The 15,999-nt window shown below is 38.3% G+C and overlaps 1 protein-coding gene across 1 annotated transcript in view; it reads left to right on the top strand.

Annotated features, from left to right (window-relative positions):
• The window catches only part of DOCK10 (dedicator of cytokinesis 10), a 185,920-nt gene that overhangs the window by 82,171 nt on the left and 87,750 nt on the right, over positions 1-15,999 (top strand). Inside the window, exons 12-16 of the mRNA XM_062197273.1 lie at positions 5,040-5,261; positions 5,438-5,560; positions 7,033-7,115; positions 12,206-12,328; positions 15,516-15,595. Coding sequence (XP_062053257.1) covers positions 5,040-5,261; positions 5,438-5,560; positions 7,033-7,115; positions 12,206-12,328; positions 15,516-15,595 — 631 coding nt within the window. The remainder of the gene's footprint in view (positions 1-5,039; positions 5,262-5,437; positions 5,561-7,032; positions 7,116-12,205; positions 12,329-15,515; positions 15,596-15,999) is intronic.

Below are 15,999 nucleotides of genomic sequence, written 5' to 3'. Positions count from 1 at the left end.
CTGAAGCCAGGATTCGGGAGTTCCTAGTTTGTGTCCTCTTGGTGGAATTCCAGATGACTTCCAAAACAAATTTTTTCTCTTAATATGGTTTTGTTTATTTTCATATATCTTAGAGAAAATCAAAGTTAACAAATCAACCCTGTGATTTCACAGCTATTATTATTTAGGGCAAGGATAAAGAATGAATGGGGCAAAATAATATTAGATAAACAGGAAACAAATCCTTGTACAGAAAGCATTGGGAATGGCAGAAATTACCAAAGTGCTCCACGGATGCCCTGGAACACCACTGAGCTCGTTCAATATGCGTGGGTTTTCCTTTCTGCTAAATGAGCTTTCTTGAGAATGTCCTCTTAGTACTCCAGGGGACAATTCTACTTTGGTTGGGAAGGGGACATTTTATAACACAAGCATAATTAAATATTGAACTGTAAAGAAGAAAATAAAATCACTCACAGCAGCAGATGTTTGGTGCAGCGATTCAGTCACCGCTTGGGACACCCCCTCTCCACATCAGAGTGCCTTAGTTCCTCTGCTTCCCTCTAGTGTTGCTGCTAACGCACACTCTGGGAGACAGCAGGTGGTGGCTCAAGGACGAGGTCCCTTCCACCAGCAAGGGATATCAGCCTGGCCCAACCCCTAGCTGTCAGGGGCCTTAGGGAACTGAGCCAGCAGCATACAGAAGATCTCTCTGTCTCTCTGCCTCTGAAAGAAGTGAAAATAAATAAAAACAAAAACAAACAAACAAACTAAAAATCCCACAAATCCAGTTAGAAAATCTTTGTCTTTAAAAATAAAAAATCACTGAGACCCTACCATCACTATACTGCATAGTTAATATTTTAGTATATGTCTTCTCATTCTTTAATTTCTAATGTGCCGTCCCTCAATTGTCATCTTTTCCTCAAAGAAAACTCATTTCTAGACTGGCGCTGTGGCTCAATAGGCTAATCCTCTGCCTTGCGGCGCCAGCACACGGGGTTCTAGTCCCCGTCGGGGCACCGGATTCTGTCCCGGTTCCCCCTCTTCCAGTCCAGCTCTCTGCTGTGGCCAGGAGTGCAGTGGAGGATGGCCCAAGTGCTTGGGCCCTGCACCCACATGGGAGACCAAGAGGAGCACTTGGCTCCTGGCTTCGGATCAGTGTGGTGCGCCGGCCGCAGTGGCCATTGGAGGGTGAACCAACGGCAAAGGAAGACATTTCTCCCTGTCTCTCTCTCTCACTGTGCACTCTGCCTGTCAAAAAAAAAAAAAAAAAAAAGAAAGAAAGAAAAGAAAACTCATTTCTAGATCCGTGATACAAGCCACATTTTCTGTAGAAGGTGAGAACAATACCCAGTCTACATTGTAAACTAGGCCTGCACCGTCTCATACCTTTCTCCATGAAACCAGCCTTCCTGCTTGTGACAGAGAGTGGGCCACTGAAAACACTGCTTTTTTCTTTTCTTTTTTAAATTTATTTGAAAGGCAGAGTTACAAAGAAAGACAGGGAGAGATATCTTCCATCCACTGGCTCATTCCCCAAAATGGCCACAGAAGCCAGGGCTGGGCCAGTCTGAAGCTGGGAGACAGGAGGTTCTTCCAGGTTTCCCACGTGGGTACAAGGACCCAAGCACATGGACCATATTCAGCTGACTTCCCAGGCGTAGTAGCAAAAAGCTGGATGGGAAGTGGAGCAACCGGGACTCAAACCAGCATCCACATGTGATGTTGGCATCACTGGCAGTGGCTTACCCCACTAAGCCACGTTGCCAGCCAGGACTGCCTTTTTCACAAGACTGTTAACACCTACCAACCTCCTGTCTCTGGCACCTCCATGATTCTCTTTGAGCCTCCTACCCTGTGTAGGACCAGGATAAGATTCTTGCTGTGTGCTTTATAGAAGACAATCAAATGAGCCATGAAGCTCTTGGATCTGATTGCCTGTCTCCAACTGACAGTTGTGCCAAACTGGGCAAGTGACTTACCCTCCAGCTCCTCTCCTTAAATGGATATAATCACAGAAACCATTCAAGTGGTCATTGTATAGATGAAATGAGACCATATATGGAAAGTACTTAGTGCTTAGTTCAAAATAAGAATTCATTAAATGTTTAGTTACCTAAATATTGGGCAATGGCTTTGAAATTTGTAGAAACTAAGTATGCAAGATATTAATATTTTCAATATCGCAGATGAAATTTTTGTGAATAAGTTAGCTGAAATTGAAATGAGTCACTGAAAAGAATTTTGTCCCCCAAAAATGTTTCCTCATATTTTAAAGCTTAATGTACATTAAGTACAAGTAAAAATGATAGTAGTTACAGTTATGTTCATTCTCTAATAAATATTTTCTCACTGTGTCTACTGTGAACCAGACATTCTAAAAACTGAAAAAAAAAAAACAGTATTAAATAAGCAAAGTTTCTGGTCTCTTGGAGATAAACTTCTCTTTGCAAAAGGCAGAGTAAACAAGAAAACAAACAAGATAACTGCACACTGTGCATAATTCGTTACAGGCCATAATCACAGAGAGATGGATGCTGAGAAACTGAGGACAGCACGCTTTTGTCAGGATGGTCGTGGGTGGTCTCTCTGAGGAGGTGACATTTGAGCCCAAAGGCTGAGGTGGATAGAAAGGGCAGGCAGGAACTTTCTAGGCAGAAGAAAGAAGAAGTGCTAATGCCTTAAGACAAGTAGGTCTTGGGAAACTCCAGAAAGTGAAAGGAGGGAGGAGGGGAATGGTAGGCAAGGGTGAAGCCAGAGAAACAGTAATGAAATGATTAGGTAAGGTCTCACAAGTCAGAGTAAAATTTGGGCATCCCGGGGGCATCGGCAGGGAGCTGAGTCAGAAGCAGAGCAGACTGGAAAGGGAGGAGCACTGTGATACAGGATGCAAGCATCCCAGGCAGTGGCTTACCCAGCTGGGCCACAGTGCCCTCCCCTTATTACATAAAGATGCATGTGTTTGACCCATCCTTACATTTAAAATTCGGCTTAGAAACTAAAAAGCAAAGACAAATGGCCATTCTTTCCAGTGCCTGGGATATGACTCCTTCCTCATGGATTCTTTTGTGTTTAGACCCATATTCAAAAGATAAATGTTTGCATTTGGGGCAGTCTCTCTGGACATGTACAGACCCCAGTTCAGAGACTGATTTTCCTGTGCTCTTTTTCATTTCTGCCAGGCCAAGAGGTGGAGTTTATTTTGATTTTTTTTTTGTTTTTTTTTTTTTTGACAGGCAGAGTGGATAGTGAGAGAGACAGAGAGAAAGGTCTTCCTTTTTGCCGTTGGTTCACCCTCCAATGGTCGCTGCAGCCAGCGCATCGCGCTGATCCGAAGCCAGGAGCCAGGTGCTTCTCCTGGTCTCCCATGCGGGTATAGGGCCCAAGCACTTGGGCCATCCTCCACTGCCTTCCCGGGCCATAGCAGAGAGCTGGCCTGGAAGAGGGGCAACCGGGATAGAATCCGGCACCCCGACTGGGACTAGAACCCAGTGTGCCGGCGCCGCAAGGCGGAGGATTAGCCTGTTAAGCCACGGCGCCGGCCTTGAATGTTTTCTAAGTGTGCATTGTTTTTATTTTATTCTACAGTTGATGCAATTTTTTTAAAAAATTGGGAAATTATGTATTAAAAATAATTTCATTTTTCTTATAAGCAATAATATAAGGAATAGTAAATAAAAAAGCCTTTATTTAAAGGCAATGTTTTAAAACATTATTTTCCTATTTACTGTGTCATTGTATTTACACCAGTTGCTCTTAATTCAGTGAGCATATTTTAAATTAATTGAAATATTTCTCCAAGATGCTGACGTACCATCCCCTACCAATGAATGAGCTTCCAGAGACTCCCTGGAAGAACTTTTTCATGATGCTGAAACAATACTTGACAGCTTGTAATTTTTTAGTCATTAAATTGAAAATCAAATCCAGGTTGATGGTTTGATAGTTCTTTGAAGATAGGAACTGATTCCATAAATCTGAATGCATAGTGCTGTTTCTCAGAACTACATTTAAAATTTTTGCTGAATTTTTATTAAGAAGAGTACATAATTCGAAACATGAGAAACCTGTGACTTAATTTGTTAGATATTGAATGTTCCCTGTTAAACAAATCTTTATTGAAAAGCCAGTTATATGAAAAGTAAGATTTGACATTTATGTTGAAAAGATGGATTGGAAGAAATAAATGAATCACCAAATGAGCTTTAATTGCTGATGGGTTTTCAAAGTAGGTAATTTATTCATATTCACTAAGCAGAAATGAAAATGAAATTGCAACAAATCAGGAAAAATAATAAGGATTTTTTCACTTTGACTTTTAATGTGTTTTGAGTTTCTACCTGGATTAATTTCCAATAATTTTTATATTTTTAACTCTTAGCAGACTACTAAATATTTCTAACTGAATTAAATAGGTAACATATAAATCTTTTAGATTCAAATTGCTTTATCTCTAAAAAAATTACTTAATGAATTTCGTTGTACATGCAGCATTCTAATAGTAAGGGACCTGACAAGTATTAATACTGGAACTGAACTAGTACTCCTGTTATACACCGAAAACATATGGTACATTTCAAAGACAAGAGATACCCATTAAGTGTTAAACAAGATTCTTAGCAAAAAAAAAAAAAAAAAAAAAAGTGAAAGCTCAAAACTTGCTAGCTGTTCTTGTTATTCTATCCAACTATGATAAGAACTGAGAGTTATCAGGCTGTTCTAGAGTCTTGTAGGATTCTCTTATAGATTCCCAGACACCAAGGTGGCAGGTATTTTTTGCATGTAGTGGGAAAAGTCAGAAGAATTTCTAACGCCAAACCATGCATTCAGTGCAACCTGTGGAGAGTAGTTAGCAGGGACTAGAATGAAAACTGCAGTGCGGTGCAGTCCTGATTTCTGAGGCATCCGCTGGAGGAAAGGACTCTGGGTGCTTCTCGCTGCATCAAGAGGGTCTTGCTTTTTGCAGCTGTCTTATCTATTGCCTTGTGAAAATATGTACTGAAAGAGCTCTTGCAAATTTTATATTAGAAATCATGCATCCCTTCTTTTTCATGCAGATTGAGCCTTTTTTTGTGAGCATGGCACTTTATGACCTCAGAGACAACAGGAAGATTTCTGCAGATTTCCATGTGGATCTCAACCACGCTGCCGTCAGGCAGATGCTCTCAGGGGCTCCTGTGGCATTGGAAAACGGCAACATCGACACGGTCACTCCAAGACAATCGGAGGAGCCTCATGTCAAAGGATTTCCAGAGGAATGGCTGAAGTTTCCAAAGCAGGTTGCACTGTGTTCACTTGTGCTTGTGATAGGATGAAAAATCCATCCCATTGTTCTTCCCAGTAGACCACACACAATGGGCAATTGCCCAAGTATTTCCCTTACAGCTATTCTTTGAAAAAGTGGCATTTTTATAAACGTCTTCAAAGTCTAACCAGCTGCCTTCTTTGTATTTAGGCGATATTTTCCGTAAGCAATCCACACTCTGAAATTGTTCTGGTGGCCAAAATTGAGAAAGTCCTGATGGGAAACATTGCAAGTGGCGCTGAACCCTATATTAAGAATGCAGACTCCAACAAGGTAACACAGAATCTTTCTGATAAATAATTTAATCGCTTTTGAGAAACGTGGTCAAATAAAAATAAAGGACTAAAGTCACATTGCCCCACTGAATTATCAAGTTCAATAAATGTAACTCTTCATATATTCTTATATTAATGAAATGAACTTATACCAGAAGATATTTAAAGTATATAATTTTTACTTATTTTTAAATATTTATTTGAAAGGCAGAGTTAGTGAGAGGGAGAGAGAGAGAGATCTTCCATCCTCTGGTTTACTCCCCACATGGCCACAATGGACAGGGCTTGGCCAGGCCGAGGCTAAGAACTTCATCAAAGTCTCCGGCATGGGTGTCAGGGACCCAAGCATTTCGGCCCTCTCCTGCTGCTTTTCCCAGGCCATTAGCAGGGAGCTGGATGGGAAGCAGAGCATGTGGGTCTCGAAATGGTACTCAAATGGGAAGCCAGCTTCGCAGGCAGCAACCTTAACCACTAGGCCGTAACACTGGCCACTATTTTTTACTTACTGCTTTTTATTACAGCAAATTCTGACTTCTGAGAATCTTTGGTGGAAATATATTTAAATATGAATAAATTTTTAACCATAAGAACCAAGGCATTAACAGCTGTGAAAACTTAGAAATAATCTGAGTAAACGCAAGTGAGTAAAGTTTACTAAGACAACAATAATCCTCATGTTAAACTATTTGGAAAAGTAAGATAGATAGTTGTATAACACACTGTAGTACTGTAAGTGTTTAGAATGATGTAACTATTGGTAATGATTTTACATTCTCATTTCTACTACCGTATAATCTTTAGTAATCAAATGTTGCTATGTGGTGGACTATAAAGACACAAGGTCCATGTTTTCCACGCAAATAAAATACATTGGGGAAGTCAGAAGCGTTGAATTTGAGTATGCTAAATTTAGGGCAGTTTAACATATTTAGGAAAATCTTTAATTCAGGGTTTGGTAAAATACAATGTTGAAGCAAAGTCTAGCCTGCCACCTACTTTTGTAAATGAAGTTTTATTTAAACAAAGTCAGATACATTTAGGGATTTCTATGGTTGCATTCTTGCTACTGCAAGAGTCGAGACTTTATGACAGAGACGTTATGGACTGTGAAATCTAGTTTATTTACTATTTATCCCTTTACAGAACAAGCCTGCTGACTTCTATTACTTAAATAAGAAGAGATACAGTACTGATTATGAATGTAAATTGACAAGACTTCCCACTAAAGATGTTAAAATGCTTTAAGCAAAAAAAAAAAAAAGTTTCTATTCAACATTCTTTTCTACATTTGGAATTTACAAATTAAAAAGAAAGAAAAATGTTGTGTAATAGTTTGAACACAGATAATATTATTTGGCTCTTTTTAAGGTATAAAATCTGTGGACCAGTAACAGTTTCCCTGAGCATTCAGTGTTACTTTAGGTGTTCAGTTTCTAAAGTGCTATATTTTTATTTGTTTTTTTTCCTTAGTACGCACAAAAGTTACTAAAATCCAACAGGCAGTTCTGCAGCAAATTGGGAAAATACCGAATGCCATTTGCTTGGGCCGTGAGGTAGGTGGACTACTGGAACCAACACGATGGAAATATGTATTTTGTCTGTCTTGGAAGCCTCAGTTTTGACACACTTTTTAATGTACCCATACTTACAAGAATGCTAATGTGGTCACCTTCATAAACATCTTAAGCTCCCAGGGACATACATTTAACAAAAATATTTAGAAAGACCGCAGCAAAAGACCATGACATGTGTACAGTGCGTGCATGATCAGCTCTGCTGTGTGTTCTTGGTAGGAACATACTCAAAATAACAACTTGTTTATTGCGTATATTTGGTTTAACGAACCATTGACATGATGTCAGCCTTGAGAATCTGATGTGCATAAAATTCAGGGATGCCCTTTTCATCTATGCATAGAGCACAGGTCTGTCTATGAATGTTCGAATGAAACCATCAAATTGATCAGTGAAATTCTCTGTGATTTTGATTATGAGTAATGCTGTCAAATGTACCACTGTCTAGTGTGTTTTTGATAGGGATGCCGAGTTCTTTCAACCCTGATGATAGAACCATCTACCTGAACATATAACCTCTGTGTATAGAACAAAAATTGCCCTTCAGTTATGATTAAGCATCAGTTACTATATTCCTCCTCAATCTCTTACATCATCGTGAGTATGACTTTCTTAAAGGAGGAAGAGCCTGGCGTTGTACAAATGCATTCATTGAACTAAACAAAGGTTAGTTGTAGATTCAAAATGAGGTAAGCCATGCAGAATTCATTTGTATGTTGACAATATTATCTAAATGCCAGTAACTTTAAGTTCCCAAAGTTAAAGAGGACCTATTATTTTTTTTGATTGTCAGTGATCTGTATATCATAGTAAGTTGACCAATATTAATTAATATTAATTAGTTTTGAGGTAATTAATTAAAGTTGGGGAATGAGTAGGTACAGGAAGAAGAAATGTGGAAGTTTTCTTGACAGTGAACCAAGATGGACTCATTCAGTCTCCAGGAATTAGTTTGCCCTGAAGCCTCCCTAGGGCAAGTAAGGAAGATACCAGGGCCAAGGGTCTGACAAATATGGTCCCAATCAGGCCATCTTGTAGTGTGACTTTGGGCAAGTTTTTACTCCAGGTCTCGGGGTCCAGACCTGTAAAAGGGAGCCGACTATGCCTATCTCATAGGAGTGTGTGCATCTCAGACGCAATTGCATATGCCATAAGGTGGAGCATTAGTACCGCTTTATCTTCTTTCTCTGTCTTCCCTGACAGCTAGTACCAAGGCATCATGTATTAAAAAGATGTTCTTGAGATATATGGACACCTTTATGATGAATTTAACAGTTTTTCTTACTCATAAGATTCAAGGGAAGGGAAATTAGTTATTTGCTAATCAATATTTTCATACGTTCAAGTATTCTCAGTTTCCCCTAGAAAGTCTGCTGGGACATGTAAAGCAAGATATCTCTTGGAAAAAAATAAAATATTTCAATGTTGCAAAATTATAACAGTGAACACATTGCACTTTAAGGTTCCAACATTGTTCCAAGATTTTAGAAGCAGGCATTTCAGGGGAAACCATTTGGTGCAGGTATTCAGACACTGCTTGGGATACCCACACCCCAAATATGAGAGTCTGGATTCAAGTCTGAGCTCCATTCTCTATTCCAGCTTCCAGTTAATATGCTTCCTGAGAGATGGCAGGTGCTGTCTCAAATACTTAGGTTCCTACCACTCATGTGGGAGACCTTAACTGAGTTCCAATATCCCAACTTCAGCCTGGCCCAGTCCTGGCTCTTATAGGTGTTTGGGGAGTAAATCAGTAGGTGGAAAATTCTCTCTATCTCTATCTCTATCCCTATCTCTATCTCCATCTCTCTTGTTCTTCCCTTGCCTTTAAATAAATGAAAATAAATAAATCAAACGTTTTAGAGCTAGATAGAGTTGTGTTCAAATGCTCACTCTGTGCCGTACTAACCAAGTGAACTTTGGCAAGTTACTTATAGTCTGCTTTTACATCTATTTTGTCAAATCTACAAAAGATGAAAGCTAGTGAATAATTTACTTTTGCATGGATTAATAAGTACAGATACATACCCCATAAAATGGGGCTATTATTAGAAATCATTATTATAATATTATTATTAAAATTTTCCTAAAGGGATCAAACTCATCACAAACAAGCTTCCTTTTCAGATAAATTTAGGACAGTGAAGAATAACTGGAGGGGGATAATTAAAGAATTATTTATTATTGAAAGACTCCAAGGAGTTAGAAAAATACCAACCCTACTGTGAAGTTGCCTAGGAAAATATGCTGCAAGAAACAGAGATGATGTTTCCAGGGAGGCTGACGGTGGTACACACCATCGAAGTTTCTAGCCAACAAAAACACAAACTCATGCTAAACAAATGCACAGTTGGTGATTTGGTTGAATGTTAGAAGACATATAGATGTGTATAAATGGATGATTTGCATTTATATAAATTTTCTGGAAACAGAAAAATAAATGGTTAGCAGGATAGCTCTAAAGACTACATGTTATCTAACCACCAAAGAGTGTAAGAACTAGCCAAGGAAGACTTTAATTTTAACTTCACAATATGAAAACTGCCCCCAGAAGAATGTCAACAAGATCAGAGGAAGACTGGCTGATGCTAATGTCATTTGAATGTAAGGTGGCTTCCCTCCTACAATACTTACTGATATTTTGGTTTCTATGGCTACTTTTCCTATCAAATATATTTTCTAGATTGGAGTTTTTCTTACAGTATAGCTTTGAATATATGCTAAAACATTTGGTACTTAAAATCATCCATCATCCAAAGAATAGAATTTAGTCTCTGACCGTATTTTTGCCCAGACCTAATCATGCCACATGATGCAATACAAACAGATGCTCATCTCTGTGAACAACATTTTATTTGAAATTAATTAGGTGCTATTCTCATATTTGGCACTGACTGAAGTGCCATTTTGTAGCAAAAAGCTTATCTTTGGAGTAGGTATATAGAACACAATCATGGGTCCACATAGAGTGCTTTCCACTCCGATTCCAGAGAAAGTTGGCCCTTACAAGTATGCCATGCTGCAAGTGGGGCTCTTTCCCCACATGTAACCCCCAGAGTCATATGTGCCCACATGCATGCCAAGATCCTTTTGTCATTTTTTTTTTACTGTGTCTCATTTGGTGTTCTAAATAGACCAGCATGCAACACTGAATTTTCTTTAAATTGAAGTAAGACTAGAGTAGAAATTCTATTCTCATTTCTGCATATCTGTAGAGTGCATAGTGCAATTGACCACAGTCCAATAGTGCAATCTCTGTTTGTATCGTTTCAGTGACAAAGACCCAAGCACAGTTCCATGGTGTTTCTTTCTGACCTTGTTGAGCTCTAATGATGAAATAATCATTCAAAAGTATTCTTAAATTATCACACAACCACTTTTTGACGTTATGGTTCATAACCACAGAAGTGTGTCTCATTTTTTCTGTTCATCACAATTATTCATGCTGCTTGTGCTTGGAAGCAATCAGGGAGCTTTAAGTTTCTTTCCTTTCAGACTAAACACCACAGTGCTTCAATGTACCCCAAGCGGCATGTCTTTGAGACCCCACAATACTCTAATCATTGCTCAACTGTAGCAATTGAAACTAGGCACTATGCCCCAGCCATCCTGAATCCATCTGTGTAAATGAGTCAGTTCTTCATTCTCTTGCCAGATAGTGCGCGTTGGCAGCAACAACAGGTTGTATGCCACTGTGAGCAAAGCTCTTCCAGTGGTGCTGTGCTCTTGGTTCTCTTTATGATAAGCATCCAAAGTGGTGAACAATTCCCATGAGAGAGCTGTGGACAAAGGCAAAAATGATTATGCAATTCACATTTATCAATGTATTTTGTCATTCACTGCTTAATTTAAAGAAAAACCATTGCACGAGGCCAGTTTAATTTCTTCTCAAGTTGAGAAATCCATCATATTGGTCTCAACATTTCATGTGCTTAAACTAAATCCCAGTATAATATTTACATAAAAGTCATTTTCAGATTAAATGTTTTCATTCTGATTCTGCAGCATTATTTGACAAAGGATCATTTTATTTTCCCTCAATCATTTTATAACAGAAAAATTAAGAGATGGGTTGAAGGAGTCTAAAAATATCATTCTGATAAATTCCCATTTTCTATATTATTTTATATTAAATTATTATTATCTGATATCCTCCTAAATGATCATTTCAGTGTGAATATTAAAATTTTGATTAATTTAATGAGTGATAAAATATATTAGTGAATAGCATTAAATTAGAAGAAATGAAACTTTTGCATCTAAAATGGAAGAAAAATAAATTATATGTGGGTCTAATTTTTCTTTGACCAGTACATTGTGTGACAAAGTATGAGGAAGAAAAAACTGACATCTAAGCATGTACGTGAAGCAAGTATTAACCAGGACTATCATACTACTTTTTAAGAAAAGCAACATATATTTATAAACCTATATTGTTCTAATTTAATGAAATAGATCAAGCAAGTAAATAAATGGCTAGAATTCATAATCTTCTCCTTATTTAATATAAAAATCCAACTCAGGTATCCCCTACTTTACCTTTATAGCAGTCCTAAAAGTTAGAACACAGGCACATTTAGCCCCATGAAAACATTTGAAAAGTAGTCTAATCCTATATTTTCACAAGCACTACCTCATTCCAATAGCACTACTTATAAATCCAAACGGTGCTGCTCAAACTGAAATGAGCCTGTCTTGCCCAGGTTTAGGGCATCTTGAGGAAACAACTAAAAAGAATACTATGTGTTTATGTTCCTCTCCACTCCCCTCACACTCCAAAATTTTGATGTAAGTCATCAAAAATGGGAGACCTCATAAAAAATGTAGTCATGTAGTCATAATATGGACTACTGTCACTTTGGATACAGAGTTGGATATAAGAAATTAAAGATAACAAAAATAAAATGTGTAGATGAAACTTCCATATAAGACTTTTTTATCTTTTATCTTATAAGTCACTAGAGTTTCTTCTATTCTCAATGGGAAATTTATTAGCTCAGTTATCCCAAAAGCACAACTCCATCAACAGTACTCAAATATCAACCTAAATAACAACTATTTTCTTCTAGAACAATATTTAAAGACAATCAAGGAAATGTGGACAGAGACTCAAGATTTTCACCATTGTATAGACAAGAAAGTAGCAAGATTTCAACTGAAGATCTGCTTAAATTAGTGTCAGATTATAGAAGGTATGATATTTTTGATATCTTGACATTGATATAAACCAGCTACATTTCTATCTGTGATTTGTTATTTTCCCATAAACAATAGCTGACTATCTGGTTCTCAAATGTCCATACTCTTAACAGAAAACACATGCATTTCCTGTGACTTTTCCTGTATGCAAATACTGCCTCAAAGTAAATTGTCCAGAATTAAATTTAAAACTACACCAGTTATCTACTTCTTCATAACAAACTACTCCCCAAAATAGTGTCTTATCTTCTTATTTTACACCTGAGCCCATAATTTGAACTCAACTGATTAAGAAGATCCTGTCTGTTTGCACATGGCATTGGCTTAGGGAGGTCAGCTGGAGCCAGAACCACTTTGAAGATGGTCTATTTGTTATTTGCCATTTGGTGGTGCTGACTATTGGATGGAAGCTCAGCTGTACGTGGGATGGAAACCTTGGTTTTTCTCAATGAGAGCTTTTCTATGAGATATTTCTATTTCTTTGTGTCATGGTGGCTGGGCTAAGTGTCTCTAGGAACTGAAAATGACCATTTTTGGTTTGTTAAGGCTAGGGACCAGAAACTGTAACATTGCTATTTCTGCTGTATTCTACAATCCAGCTATCCAAGAGCTAAGATTCATAGGAAGGAGTCAAAGACGCCTCACAACGAGAATGTGAAGGAATTTTAGGACCATGTTAGAAACCTAAATAGAGCAATTACCTTGCTATGAATATTCATAATCATAAAACATGTGTCATTAAAATACTTATAGAAAAGGTAGCAGCAATAAATAATAGAAGAAAAAAACAGGGGCCATAAGCATTTTAAATGTATCAACATACATCCAACATGCAATGATGATGATACGGTCTTCAATAAATGTTACTTGAACTGTTCATCTTCCAATGCATATGGTATTCTTGTACCCATTTCTAAATACTACTTCTCTGTGTCTCATATCTATTAATCAATAATCCACTATCAAATAATTTAGTTTATTCCAAGCAAAAGTAAAATAATACAATCATGATTAATGTTTTCTGCAACATCTGTGTAGGATATGTTTCTATTTAACTAGAAGGGAAGGTTCCCCAATGTTTTCTTTTTATTCTGGAAAATAAAAACTTCAACAAGAAAATAAAGGTGAGAGGGGCAGGCACTGTGGCACAACAGGTTAAAGCCCCAGCCTGCAGTACTAGCATCCCATATGGGCACCAGTTAGAGTTCAGGATGCTCAACTTCCAATCCAGTTCCCTGCTAATGAACCTGGGAAAGAAGCGGAAGATGGTCCAAGTCCTTGGGCCCTTGCTCCCAGGTGGGAGACCCAGAAGAAGCTCCTGGCTCCTGAGAGAGGTAGAGCCAGAGAGAGAGAGAGAGAGAGAGAGAGAGAGAGAGAGGTCTTCCATCTGCTGGTTCACTCCACAAATGGCCGCAGCAACCAGAGTTGAGCTGATCCAAAGCCAGGAGCCAGGAGCTTCCAGGTCTCCCACGTGGGTGCAAAGGCCCAAGGACTTGCGTCATCTTTCACTACTTTCCCAGGCCATAGCAGAGAGCTGGAATAGAAGTGAAGCAGCCAGGACTCCCATATGGGATGCCGGCACTGCAGGTGGCAGCTTCACTTGCTACGCCACAGCACCAGCCCCATGGCTCCTGGCTTTAGATTGGTTCAGCCTTTGCAGAGTGAACCAGTGGATGGAAGACCTCTCTCTGCAACTCTGTCTTTCAAATAAATCTTTTAAAAAAAAGAAAAAGAAAAAAAGATGAGAAGCAAAATCTTGGAGTAGACCCTGAACCGTCACTTTGTCATGATCCCATAAAAGCACTCCTTACTTGGAGTAGGCTTTGCAAGGCTACTTCCTCCAGAATGTGAGCTGCGAGTGCTTTTCAACTTTACTTTTTGCCAGTACATTGAAGCATGAAAAATTGTAATGCTGTTGCAGAGGGAGTAAGAGAAAAAAGTTTGGGGATATAGACTAGAGGAAACCAAACTGTGACAAAAACTCTGTTATCAGTGAATAGCAAAGAAAGTTATCACTGGGGCACTTAAGAGGCACTCAGGATCCACCATGCAGTGTTGAAACTGGTACTTCACAGAAGACTCAAATGTTCTGACATTGATTCTCAATGTTGCGCTGATAAACGTTTAACAATTGGATTTTCAGGAGACAAAACTGATATGTACTGATGACCAATTTCTATGGTGTAAATTCTCCTGCCTTTACTGAATTCAAGCTACCAGTGGGACCCCACTGAATGTAGGGTTGGGAGGAGCTGTGCAAACCATTAAGTAGCATTGCCAGCACACAAATAGATGTAAGTAATCTCAAGAGCACAGATAACCTCATCATGTAGCAAAATAATGAGGAAGTCATGAATTTGGAGTACTTATTACCTTTGTGTTTAATATAACTCATTTCATGGTAAGGTTATATAATTCAATTTTCAATCATGGTTGTGTTTAACAACTGTCAGGCAAAATTCTTGGAAATTTCACAATCAGCTCTCACAAGCTGGGAACAGCTGGTTCTGACTTATCATTATAATTATTTCATCAGTCAGAGTAGGTTTCCAGGAGGAATGACACTTGAAACTGTTATCAGCAGTGTCCACATTACTGAAAAGAAGATTGGTGAAATGGTTTTAGTGGCAGGGAGGGAAGGAAAGAAATGCAAGGCTCGAGATTCAGAGTGGATGTGGGCAGAGAGCACACATGCAGATGGGCAGAAGACACAGGTCAGGAGAAGCTCCTTGTCACCCTTGTTTGTAGATGAAAAGGAAAGATGTAGACTTTCCACCTAACAGTTGTTGCAAAGACCAGCCTAGCTCTCAGAACTCATCATGAATGTGAACTGCTTACATCAATTCAAAAACTATTCTCTTTTGTTAACAAACAACATATAACTTACTATTGTGCTTGTTCGGCCATGTAAATGTTATCTGAAATAGGAGAAAATCAATTTGAAATCAGATTATCTATAACTGGACCCCTCCTTCCTGTTTTCTTTTAATTTTATTTGCAATATCATATAAATGTTAGTTTCGAAAACTCAGTTGGTGGGATAAAATCATTCACAAGGTTATTTAGGGTCTACTGTTTGCCCCTATCAAAGCACAGAATTGAAGTTGACTATTTTTTCTTACAAACTAGAATAATACCTTGTGTGTGTGTGTGTGTGCATGTGCCGCCATACTTTCACAGGGCTGACCGAATGAGCAAAACTCAAACCATCCCTGGAAGCCTGGATGTTGCTGTTGACAACGTTCCTTTGGAGCATCCAAGTATGATGATGATGTCATGGTTTGATTATATAGTTTTGAATATTTGTTGGGGTTTTGTTTGTTGAGTTCGTTGGTTAATCTGTTGGTTACTAGAGTTGAGTTTTTTGCTTTTTTCCAAAGGTTGTGATAAATGGAATTCATTATATTATAGAAATTTGGGAGTTCTTATTTCTCTATTAGGACAGACAATGAGTATTGTAGGACAATACCAGAACTGTATTCTGGGTAATGTAGCATTTATCTGATATGTAAATATGAGTTTAATATTCATCAAGATATTATATAAATTAATACTGAAACCCTGGAGGGTTGCATATGTGGAAAGTCCAAATAGCTTAATAAACTATAACCCATAAGGGGAGAATGTATAGTTTGTCCACTTCCTCTGACTCAAAATACTGGCT

The sequence above is a fragment of the Lepus europaeus genome, chromosome 1, assembly GCF_033115175.1.
Source record: "Lepus europaeus isolate LE1 chromosome 1, mLepTim1.pri, whole genome shotgun sequence".
In the NCBI taxonomy this organism is placed as follows: domain Eukaryota; kingdom Metazoa; phylum Chordata; class Mammalia; order Lagomorpha; family Leporidae; genus Lepus; species Lepus europaeus.
This window is presented reverse-complemented; position numbering and strand designations above follow the sequence as displayed.